The sequence below is a fragment of the Macaca fascicularis genome, chromosome 17, assembly GCF_037993035.2.
Source record: "Macaca fascicularis isolate 582-1 chromosome 17, T2T-MFA8v1.1".
Taxonomy (NCBI): Eukaryota; Metazoa; Chordata; class Mammalia; order Primates; family Cercopithecidae; genus Macaca; species Macaca fascicularis.
Window position 1 is genome coordinate 31,915,776 of NC_088391.1, and position 12,522 is coordinate 31,928,297.

The 12,522-nt window shown below is 40.8% G+C and overlaps 1 protein-coding gene across 3 annotated transcripts in view; it reads right to left on the reverse strand.

Annotated features, from left to right (window-relative positions):
* CNMD (chondromodulin) overlaps window positions 1-12,522 on the reverse strand; it is a 36,491-nt gene that overhangs the window by 3,438 nt on the left and 20,531 nt on the right. For 2 of the 3 annotated variants that reach the window (XM_005585933.4, XM_005585932.4), the window contains exons 5-6: window positions 5,852-6,005; window positions 1,668-1,834 (exon numbers count right to left, since the gene is read on the reverse strand). In XM_005585933.4, the coding sequence (XP_005585990.2) occupies window positions 1,668-1,834; window positions 5,852-6,005 (321 nt within the window). Of the gene's footprint in view, window positions 1-1,667; window positions 1,835-5,851; window positions 6,006-12,522 lie in introns of those variants that run through there. The other variant, XM_074022117.1, reaches the window with a different exon arrangement.

Consider the following 12,522-nt stretch of genomic DNA (forward strand, 5'->3'; position numbering starts at 1 on the left):
GTGTGCTTGTGTCTGTGTGTACTTAAGCAAAGACACTGGACAAATAGTCATTGTTAATAGGTTGCTTTGGGGAGGGTGTCTTGGGTGGAAGGAAAACACTTCATAATATATCTTTTGTACTGTTTTTAAAAAAATTTCTGCATGTATTTTAAAATTTTATTTAATTTTTAGTTGAAGTCTCGCTCTGTCACCCACACTAGAGTGCAGTGGCGCAATCTTGGCTCACTGCAACCTCAGTCTCCTGGGTTCAAGCAATTCTCCTACCTTAACCGCCCGAGTAGCTGGGACTACAGGTGCGCGACACTGTGCTGGCTAATTTTTTGTATTTTTAATAGAGATGAGGTTTCACCATGTTGGCCAGGCTGGTCTTGAACTCCTCACCTCAGGTGAACTGCCCACCTCGGCCTCCCAAAGTGTTGGGATTACAGGTGTGAGCCACCGCGCCCAACCTGTATTTTTTATTTTAAAAGCTAGCTACAAATAAATACTTATTCTACTTTTTCACTCCCTGAAAAGTATAAGGGTAAATACTTTGTGGAAGATTTGAGTTTTTAGCACCTTTGTGTCATCCTCACAAACATCACTTTTTAGTGTTTCAGCCTAAAGCGTTTTACATCTAACTGTGGGTCTATCCTCTAACTGGACTGAGAGCCTCTGAGGGCAGAAGGTTCTCCTGACTGTGCACAGAGCCTGGGAAAGAGCAGGTGCCTAAATGACTGTCTGTTGAATGAATGAATAAAGGGGGAAGGAGAATACTTCCATATGTTTCCTCCAGGGAGCACTCTAGGAAACATTTTCAAATAATCAAATTTCTCATATGAATTTGTTTTCATGAATTTGCCTGTGACTCAAAAAAGAGAGCACAGAAAACAACTGAATAAGGGTTACCAGCCAATCAGGATTTTACACTACAGAGGTAATGCTTAAGTGTTCTTACCCTTAATTACAAGCCTTACAACAGGCTGGGTGCAGTGGCTCACGCCTGTAATCCCAACAACACCTTGGGAGGCCGAGGCAGGTGGATCACCTGAGGTCAAGAGTTCGAGAACAGCCTGCCCAACATGGTAAAACCCTGTCTCTACCAAAAAAGAAAAATACAAAAAATTAGCCAGGCATGGTGGCGGGCACCTGTAATCCCACCTACTTGGGAGTCTGAGGCAGGAGAATTGCTTGAACCTGGGAGGCGGAGGTTGCAGTGAAACAACAACAAAAAAAACTTTGCAACAAATGAAAATGTATTTTTAAAATAATTGAATAAAAGTCTAAGTTGAATACCTAAATGCTCGTTTGAAACCTCACGTACAAACACCATTTCGGCACTATTTTTTTCTGAGACGGAGTTTCGCCCTGTCACCCAGGCTGGAGTGCAGTGGCCCGATCTCGGCTCACTGCAACCTCCGCCTCCTGGGTTCGAGTGATTCTCCTGCCTCAGCCTCCGGAGTAGCTGGGATTACAGGCGTGTGCCACCATGCCTGGCTAATTTTTTGTATTTTTAGTAGAGACAGGGTTTCACCATGTTGGCCAGGCTGGCCTCGAACTTCTGACCTCGTGATCCGCCCACCTCTGCCTCCCAAAGTGCTAGGATTACAGGTGTAAGCCACCGCACCTGGCCTTGGCACTATATTTAATGCATTTGTCTAATCATGTCATAAAGCACCGGAACGCACGTGATAAGGATTATCGGGATTGAAGGCTTGTGAGTCCTCTTGAATGCTGGGTCTGGTTTCATTATTCAGTCTTCCAGCGCCTGGGTTGCCCTGTGGTCCATTGCGTGGTCTTTTAGTGGTAGTTGGAACAATTTTTCTTACCACTTCTCTTCTTTCCCTCTGGATTTCTGCAAAAATTTCCGTAAGTTAATCCCTTTATTTGAATAATTAAGGAAATTAGATCTGTGTTTATCAGGGTGAAAAACATAAGAAAAGGATATCAAAGTTTGTGCATAACCAGATGGTTTAAAATTTTTGTACTGATGTTTGTAATAATAAATCATGTTTTAGAGTCTTGGGCTAATAGTTAAACATACAGATAATCTGAATTTGGTTTTGTAATACTAATTGAGGACGACATTGTAAGATGGCCTGGCAAACCTCAACACCACCTCCCTCCTTTCTTTTGATCTGCCTTCGCTACTGGGGCTGAGAAAGTAAAACACCCTCATTTCCCCAGCTTCCTTTGCAATTAGAAGTGGCCAGGTGAGACATATCTGACCAGGGAGACATCAGCAGAATATGCTAGTGCAGTTTCTGGGAAGCCTTTTGCTTTCTCGGTAAAAGGGGACAGACAGGCTTCTCTGTCTTGTTTTTCCTTTCTTGAACACAGATGTGATATCTGGAGTTATAAGAGTCAACTTGTGACTGTGAAGTGATAGGCATCATAAGCCAGCATGCTACAGGTAGTAAAATGGTAACTGGGAAGAGACTTGATCGTATCATTGAGTAGCAGGTAGTGTCAAAAACCTCCTCTCTCTAGACTTCTGGCTATATGAAAAAAATAAACCTGTGTTTGTTGAAACCACTGTTGATCAAATATTCTGTTAATTATAGCCCTAAGTATTCCTAATGGATTGACTATATCAGTATAAAGCTTTACAGTTTGCAAGGGAAATATCTTGGCTTATGCTTTTTAAAAATCCTATGGGATAGAAAAAGCAAATGCTTTTATATATGAGGGTATCAAGCCTCAGAAAGGCCAAGTGACTTGGCCAAGATCACAGAATGGTTGGCATAGCTACGTGCCCAGCGTGAACACCCTGGGTCTAGTTTACCACACAGCCTCATGGGTCCTGCAGCGGGGCTGATGGCTGCCAATTAACAAAAATACAGGCCAGGAGCAGTAGCTCACGCCTGTAATCCCAGCACTTTGGGAGGCTGAGGCAGGCAGATCACCTGACGTCAGGAGTTCGAGACCAGCCTAGTCAACATGGTGAAACTCCATCTCTACTAAAAATACAGTAATTAGCCGGGCGCAGTGGCAGGCACCTGTAATCCCAGCTACTCGGGAGGCTGAGACAGGAGAATCACTTGAACCCGGGTGGCAGAGGCTACAGTGAGCCAAGATTGTGCCATTGCTCTCAAGCCTGGGTGACAAGAGTGAAACTCCATCTCAAAAAAAAGTAGAAAGTGCCACACAGCTTGGATTTTGGTGTCTCTCTGAGACCCAGTTTCGTTATCTGTAAAATGGGGATAATAATAGTATCTAATTCATAGGGTAGTGATAGGGTTAATGAGAATCTGTCTAAAGGTTTAAGCACAATGTGTTGCATATAATAAGCACTGAACTATTAGGTGATGAGGATTATATCATGCTTTGTTATTTAGGAGAACTCAGATGTGCTTTAAAGCCATTGGTAGCTTCCACAGATAGCATGGTTGGAGAGGCACAAGTGAGACCTGGATTTGATCACAGTTCTGCTTCATTTAACTAACTAAATGACCTTAGGCAAATTACTTACCTCTGTGAACCTTAGTTTCTTCATCTATAAAATGGGAACGAGTAGTTACCCCCACAGTTGTTGGCGAAGATTAAATGAGGACAAAGCGTAATGCTCTAGTGTCATGCCTGACACATAGAGCTCAGCAGGCGTCAGCTCTCCCCCTTCCCTTCTGACCTGTGTCCAGCTGTCATTCCCAGTGTCTCTGATAATACAGCTGTGTGACACTGATGACCTGCTGGCTTCAAGATCCAAGGACATGGGCCACTGGACCCTGGAGTGTGGTGCTTTTATTAGAATTAGGTGGTAGGAAGCCTGGCATCATCAGAGGGGGACTTAGTTTCTTGATTGTATTGTAAAATATAACTGTACTTATGAGAGATGGGGGAATCCACTTTTCATATCTATGATATTCCATTTTATGGATATATCAACATTTACCTTTCTAATCTGGGGGCATTGAGGTGTTTTCCACTTTTCTTGTGTACATAATATGTGTGATTCTTGTATGGATGTTGTGGTGATTGAATACTTAAAATGTGTTCATGCTATTGGGCTAGGAGGGACCAAACCACATCTTGAATGTGTAGGGAAGAAGCTCTTTCCCCAAGTGAGAAATTACTCATCATACCAGTTGTCTTAGCATTGCCGATAATGCTGTGTTCTGATCGCCAATGCCCACCCCATGGCCCTGCACTGGTGTTTTCCATAGCACCTTGTATCATATTATACAATTTTCTTATTTTAATTTAGTGTTTATTTGCTGTCTCCCCTTGCTACAATGCAAAACTCCTTGAGGGCATGGGTTCCTGTCTATTCTATTCACAGATGCACCTCAAGTACCTATGACAAGTATATGGCACATACTAGGCCCTCATGAATGGCTGTCAAATGAGTGAATGAACTCTCTGGGTAAGAGGCTTGTCCTCAGCGTGATCAGGGAGAGCCCTAACTGGTAGCGCACTGCAGACTCTCGTCCTCAACTGGAAAAGGTGGGAGTTCCTGGGCGATGGAAAGTAAGAAGGCCCACCCAGGTGGCGGCAGGTGTGGAACAGAAAGCCAGAACTTGGCAAGCCATCATAGAACTGTGAGTTGTGACCACCCACAGGAGCAAGAGAAGGAATGGCAACAGCACAGCCCATTTGGCAGCCCCTCTCCTGCCTGCTTCAGCCGGCCAGCCCGTGTTGACTGAGTTTGGAATTCTTTCTTACTGAGCCTGCATATGGTCTCGAGCTCCTTCCCAGCCCACTGTGCCGGGCAGTTACTGCCAGTGGCTTGTCACTGAATCCTATTTGCCTCACCCAGGCTAGAGAGGAGCCATCTTCTCCAGCTTTGGGACAGAATGGGACTTGTGAACCATAAGAATAAGTTAGTCATGGCAGAATCAGCGACCTGTACTTCCTAAGCCTGGTGGGTACTTTTAAAAATTGTAAAATATACATAATGAAATTTACCACGTTAACCATTTTTAAGTGTACAGTTCAGTGGCATGAAGTACATTGACATTGCTGTGCAATCATCACCATCTAGAACATGTTTCATCTTGCAAAACATGAAACTGTACCTATTAAACACTAACTGCCCAGTCTTTTCCCTGCGTGCCCACCAAGCTTAGTGCTTTTAAAGGCCTATATTTTCTTTATTTCCATGCTGCTGTCTGCTAGTGTTCCATAAAATCTTTCAGAAAACATTAGCCTATCTCAGCTGTGCTAGGAGAAAGGCCTTTTTTTCCCACACTTGAACCAGAGCTACAAAATAGGCCTTTGGGAGGCCAGTGTGGTGACTGCAGTAGAAATAGTGAGAGAACTCGGGGGACAGGAGAAACTCAGGAGGCAGAGTGAGGTCCACCGAGCTCACCTGCCCTTCATCACCCAGAAATAGCTCAAAGATATGCTCCAGCCTAGCTGTGAACTCCAGGGAGTCTGCATTTATTTTCACTGGACTTGGAAGCTAATATTCAAGCTCTGAATTTGAGGAATCTCAGCCAATACCCACAGCAGCTTTTGGCTGTCCCATAATTCTAGGTTTGAACACAATAAAGACTCGGCAGTATGACAGTTTCTTAGTCCCTTGATTCTATGCCTTAGAAATAAAAAAATGTAAAATTGGAAGGTGCAAACAACTGAGATTAAGGGGCAGAGCAGAAAGAAGTGAGAGTGTCATAAACAAAAGCTGCAGGTAATGCCTTGGCATTGTCTTCCCAATCTGCCTCCTGTTAACCCCACTGCTCCCTCCCTTCCCTACAATAGTCATGGGCTATTTTCCTGCTTTCATCTCTCATGCTAATTACTGAGATACTGCCACATGCATCCTGATTTATCCTCCTTGTTACATGCTCAGGCCTGTGGAGGGGCTTGGAGGAACCTCACATGCATGAACAGGGAGAGTTGTAAACAGCATTAAGATAATTTAAAATGTTACCTTTTGGATAGGTTGGTTTAAGCCAGAAAATAGGAAGGTCGCCGCAGAGTTCTAAGACCTTAGAACTCAAGAAGCTGTTGTCCTTCACAGGCTGATCTACAGCCACCCAGATAAGAGAATTGTCTTCATATTTGACTGGCATGATCTTGCCTTCCTGAAAGTAAAAACGATTGCATTTGAGCAAAGAGGACAGTGAAACATGCTGCATATTAAGAGTCACGTGTTGCTAAAAGGTTATTTTGCCTTATAAAAAATTAATGAGAATTCCGAGTGTGCGTGTGTACAGTCGTGCACTTTACGGTTCTAATCTCTTCTCTTTGTAGCTCTTTTCACAATATTCAGCACGCCGCCTCCTGTTGCCCTGACTCTGGATAGCTGTACCGTGTGAACATAAGTGCCCTGAGTTGAAGTGAAAATTACTTGATACCAACTTTGAGATTTAGGTTAATCTGATGTTTTTGATCAAAGATGTTTTTGAGGAAAAGCAATTGAACGAACCCTGGAATCCTACAAAGGATAGAGGAAGCCTTCATTTGAAGTGAAAATCTTGTGGGGTTTTGTTCTGCAGCTTCTGAACAACAATGGAAAAAGCAAGTGATTGCCTCTTTAATGTCTTCGGTTCAAAGTATTATTTAACATAAACCATTTCTCCATTTCCCAGCTGTAACAACACATATTTCAGATGTTCCTTGCATCAAGCACACCACTGAGATTTCAAAGTTAAACCTTGGATTTTCTTCCACAGTGAGATGCTGAGAATGGTTTGATAACCCAGGAGACAAATTTATCTTGCCAGGTTGTTCCTTTCATGTATTTATTAGTTTGCAATAGCTTGGAGAAATTAAAATGTTTTCTCCTAATTTTTAGCTAAAAGCGGTACTTCATTTATGCTTTCTCCCTCAGGCTTATGGCTGCATTAAAACAACTTAAAGTTATTGGAGGAAGCTAACAGTCAGGTAATACAGTTATTTACCTTAAATTAAATGGCTGCATCCAGGAAATGAATGCTCTTTGAGTACTGTAGCTTTTTAAAGTTATACAAAACTGATGAAAAATTTATGAAAGCAAGTGGTACATAAATCTACCCCATCTTAGTCTAAAGTGTGTGGGGAAGAGTGGGGTGATTGGGATAATGCATATAGATGCATCCTCCACGCTAAGAATGTTAAATAAATCTTGAAGTATGTACTTTCGGTTGCCTACCCAATCTCCTTCCTCCCTCACCTGCCTTGTAACATAGTCCTTTTATTGGAAGCAGCAGTGAGCCCAGCCCCAGGAGAGACACTTGCTTTCTCTAGTTCTCCAGCAATCCGGGATGCCCGGGTGACCAGTGCTAGCCAGCGAGATCCAGAGTATGCTGAGGGCCTGGGAGGCCTTCTGCTTTTCCTGATTAAAGGGAAGTCGTGGTTGGCATTGCTCAACCTCTTTTTTCCTGCATTTTTACTTGAATGCCAACTAAGGAAGTCAGGAAGAGGTTGAGCAGTGGCAACCGATTGGAGCTGGAAGGCAAGATTTTTAAAAATCACAGAAATGCTGGCCACTGAGCCAATGCCTGCAGCCACTTGCCTCCGCATTGCTTACTGTGGAGAAAAACAGATCCCAGTTTGTGTAAGTTACTCTAAGGGTAGTTTTCTGCTACTGACAGCCAAATATATTCCTAATTCACACAAATGTATTGTCTGAATTTGTTTCTGTCCACTAGAGGATCCATTATGCATGACATAAACAACTGAAACACACGACAAATAATCTACCTCTTTGGCCTAAGAATCAGATGCAGACAAAGGTTTAAATATAAAAGCATTCACCATCATGGCGAATTTATTTACCATGGTAAATGATGTTATTTAAAAATAGTAATTTTTATTGTTATTATTTAAACTAATGAAAAATTGAAGATATCTAAAGTATTTAAGAATAAAAGACTTTTAAAATTATAATCATGTGATAAAGCATTATGTCCATTATAATCTACATTTTAGAAGAACTAAAGTTATGACAATAATAAGCCATACAACAGTATAATTTCACTTATGGAAAGACTATCACTTTCTCTCTCACACACACACAACGGAGAAAATTCACCAAAACATTAGCATTAGCTTTTTGTGAATTATATAATTGTATGTAATTTTTATTATCTATACTTTTTTTCCCTAAGATGTCCCAGTATCGAACCATTTGTACAGCCCTGAAATAAACCTTACCTTGTCATGACATGTTACTTCTTCAACATATTGCTATATTCCTTTTACTCATATTTTAATTAAGATTCTTAGCCGGGCGCGGTGGCTCAAGCCTGTAATCCCAGCACTTTGGGAGGCCGAGACGGGCGGATCACGAGGTCAGGAGATCGAGACCATCCTGGCTAATATGGTGAGACCCCGTCTCTACTAAAAATACAAAAAACTAGGCGGGCGAGGTGGCGGGCGCCTGTAGTCCCAGCTACTTGGGAGGCTGAGGCAGGAGAATGGCGTAAACCCGGGAGGCGGAGCTTGCAGTGAGCTGAGATCCGGCCACTGCACTCCAGCCTGGGCGACAAAGTGAGACTCCGTCTCAAAAAAAAAAAAAAAAAAAAAGATTCTTACACCTATTTTCTTTTTTATTTTTAATTTTTGTGGATCTATAGTAGATATATACTTATGGGTTACCTAAGATATTTTGATACCAGCATGCAATGCATAATTACCACATGAGGGTAATTACTGCAAGCATTTATTCTTTGTTTCAAACAATTCAGTTATACTCTTAGTTTTTTTTTAATGTACAATTATTTTTTACTACAGTCTCCCTGCTGTGCTAGCAAATACTAGGTCTTATTTAGTTTTTCTATTTTTTGTTCTTTATAACTATTTTTTGTGCCCATTACCATCCTCCCTTCCCCCAACCATTCCAGCCTCTGGTGATCATCCTTCTGCTCTCTCTCTCCATGAGTTCAACTGTTTTAATTTTTTTTAATTGTACTTTAAATTATGGGATACATACGCAGAACGTGCAGGTTTGTTACGTAGGTATACACATGCCATGGTGGTTTGCTGAACCCATCAACTCATCATCTACATTAGATATTTCTCCTAATGCTATTCCTCCCCTAGCACCCAACTCCCTGATAGGCCCCGGTGTGTGATGTTCCCCGCCCTGTGTCCATGTGTTCTCATTATTCAACTCCTACTTATGAGTGAGAACATGCGGCATTTGGTTTTCTGTTCCTGTGTTACTTCGCTGAGAATGATGGTTTCCAGCTTCATCCGTGTCCCTGCAAATCCAATGAACCCATCGTTTTTATGGCTGCATAGTATTCCATGGTATACATGTGCCACATTTTCTTTATCCAGTCTATCATTAATGGGCATTTGGGTTGGTTCCAAGTCTTTGCTGTTGTGAATAGTGCTGCAGTAAGCATACGTATGCATGTGTCTTTATAGTAGAATGATTTATAATCCTTTGGGTATATACCTAGTGGTGGGATTGCTGGGTCAAATGGTATTTCTGGTTCTAGATCTTTGAGGAATCTCCAGACTGTCTTTCACAATGGTTAAACTAATGTACAGTCCCATCAACAGTGTAAAAGCATTCCTATTCCTCCACATCCTCTCCAGCATCTGTTGTTTCTTGATTTTTTAATGGTTGCCATTCTAACTGGCATGAGATGGTATCTCATTGTGGTTTTGATTTGCATTTCTGTAATGACCAGTGATTATGAACTTGTTTTCATATGTTTGTTGGCCACATAAATGTCTTCTTTTGAGAAGTGTCTGTTCATATCCTTCACCCACTTTTTGATGGGGTTGTTTCTTTCTTGTGAATTTAAGTTCCTTGTAGATTCTGGATATTAGCCCTTTGTCAGATGGATAGATTGCAAAAATTTGTTCTCCTATTCTGTAGGTTGGCTGTTGACTTTGATGATAGTTTATTTTGCTATGTAGAAGTTCTTTAATTTAATTAGATCCCATTTGTCAATTTTGGCTTTTGTTGCTATTGCTTTTGGTATTTTAGTCATGAAGTCTCTGCCCATGCCTATGTCCTGAATGGTATTGCCTAGGTTTTCTTCTAGGGTTTTTATGATTTTAGGACTTACATTTAAGTCTTTAATCCATCTTGAGTTAATTTTTGTACAAGGTGTAAGGAAGGGGCCCAGTTTCAGTTTTCTGCATATGGCTAGCCAGTTTTCCCAAGACCATATTAAATAGGGAATCCTTTCCCCATTGCTTGTTTTTGTCGGTTTTGTCAAAGATCTGATGGTTGTAGATGTGTGGCAGTATTTCGAGGCCTCTGTTCTGTTCCATTGGTCCATATATCTGTTTTGGTACCAGTACCATGCTGTTTTGGTTACTATAGCCTTGTAGTATAGTTTGAAGTCAGGTAGCATGATGCCTCCAGCTTTGTTCTTTTTGCTTATGATTGTCTTGGCTATACGGGCTCTTTTTCAGTTCCATATGAAATTTAAAGTAGTTTTTTCTAATTCTGTGAAGAAAGTCAGTAGTAGCTTGATGGGGATAGCATTGAATCTATAAATTACTTTGGGCAATATGGCCATTTTCACAACATTGATTCTTCCTATCCATGAGCATGGAATGTTTTTCCATTTGTTTGTGTCCTCTCTTATTTCCTTGAGCAGTGGTTTGTAGTTCTTGAAGAGGTCCTTCACATCCCTTGTGAGGTGTATTCCTAGGCATTTTATTCTCTTTGTAGCAATCGTGAATGAGAGTTCACTCATGATTTGGCTCTCTATTATTGGTGTATAGGAATGCTTGTGATTTTTGCACATTGATTTTGTATCCTGAGACTTTGCTGAAGTTTCTTATCAGCTTAAAGAGATTTTGTGCTGAGGCGATGGAGTTTTCTAAATATACAATCATGTAATCTGCAAAATGAGACAATTCGACTTCCTGTCCTCCTATTAGAATACCCTTTATTTCTTTCTCTTGCCTGATTGCCCTGGCCAGAACTTCCAACACTATGTTGAATAGGAGTGGTGAGAGAGGGCATCCTTATCTTGTGCCGGTTTTCAAAGTGAATGCTTCCAGTTTTTGCCCATTCACTATGATATTGGCTGTGGGTTTGTCATAAATAGCTCTTATTATTTTGAGATACCATCAATACCTAGTTTATTGAAGGCTTTTAGCATGAAGCAGTGTTAAATTTTATTGAAGACCTTTTCTGCATCTATTGAGATAATCATGTGGTTTTTGTCATTGGTACTGTTTAGGTGATGGATTATGTTGATTGATTTGTGTATGTTGAACCACCCTTGCATCCCAGGGATGAAGCCAACTTGATCATTGTGGATAAGCTTTTTGATATGCTGCTGGATTCAGTTTGCCAGTATTTTATTGAGGATTTTTGCATTGATGTTCATCAGGGATATTGGCCTGAAATTTTCTTTTTTTGTTGTGTCTCTGCCAGGTTTTAGTATCAGAATGATGCTGGTCTCATAAAATGAGTTAGGATGGAGTCCCTCTTTTTGTATTGTTTGGAATAGTTTCAGAAGGAATGGTACCAGCTCCTCTTTGTACCTCTGGTAGAATTTGGCTGTGAATATGTCTGGTCCTGGACTTTTTTTGGTTGGTAGGCTATTAATTACTGCCTCAGTTTCAGACCTTGTTATTCGACTTCTTCCTGGTTTAGTCTTGGGAGGGTGTATGTGTCCAGGAATTTGCCCATTTCTTCTAAATTTTCTAGTTTATTTGTGTAGAGGTGTTTATAGTATGGTAGTTTGTATTTCTGTGGGATCAGTGGTGATATCCCTCTTATCATTTTTTATTGTGTTTATTTGATTCTTCTCTCTTTTCTTCTTTATTAGTCTGGCTAGTGGTCTATCTATTTTGTTAATCTTTTCCAAAAACCAGCTCCTGGATTCAATGATTTTTGGAAGGGTTTTTCATATCTCTATCTCCTTCAGTTCTGCTCTGATCTTAGTTATTTCTTGTCTTCTGCTAGCTTTTGAATTTGTTTGCTCTTGCTTCTCTAGTTCTTTTTAATTGTGATGTTAGGGTGTCGATTTTAGATCTTTCCTGCTTTCTCCTGTGGGCATTTACTGCTATAAATTTCCCTCTCAACACTGCTTGAGGTGTGTCCCAGAGATTCTAGTACATTGTGTTTTTGTTCTCATTGATTTCAAAGAACATCTTTCTTTCTGCCTTTATTTCATTATTTACCCAGTAGTCATTCAAGAGCAGGTTGTTCAATTTCCATGTAGTTGTGCAGTTTTGAGTGAGCTTCTTAATCCTGAGTTCTAATTTGATTGTACTGTGGTCTGAGAGACTGTTATGATTTCTGTTCTTTTGCATTTGCTGAGGAGTGCTTTTCTTCCAATTATGTGTTCAATTTTAGAATAATTGTGATGTGGTACTGAGAAGAATGTATATTCTGTTGATTTGGGGTGGAGAGCTCTGTACATGTTTATTAGGTTTGCTTGGTCCAGAGCTGAGTTCAAGTCCTGAATATCCTTGTTAATTTTCTGCCTCATTGATCTGTCTAATATTGAAAGTGGGGTGTTAAAGTCTCCCACTATTATTATGTGGGAGTCTAAGTCTCTTTGTAGGTCTCTAAGAAACTTGCTTTATGGATCTGGGTGCTCCTATATTGGATGTATATATATTTAGGATAGTTAGCTCTTCTCGTTGCATTGATCCTTTTACCATTATGTAATGCCCTTCTTTGTCTTTTTT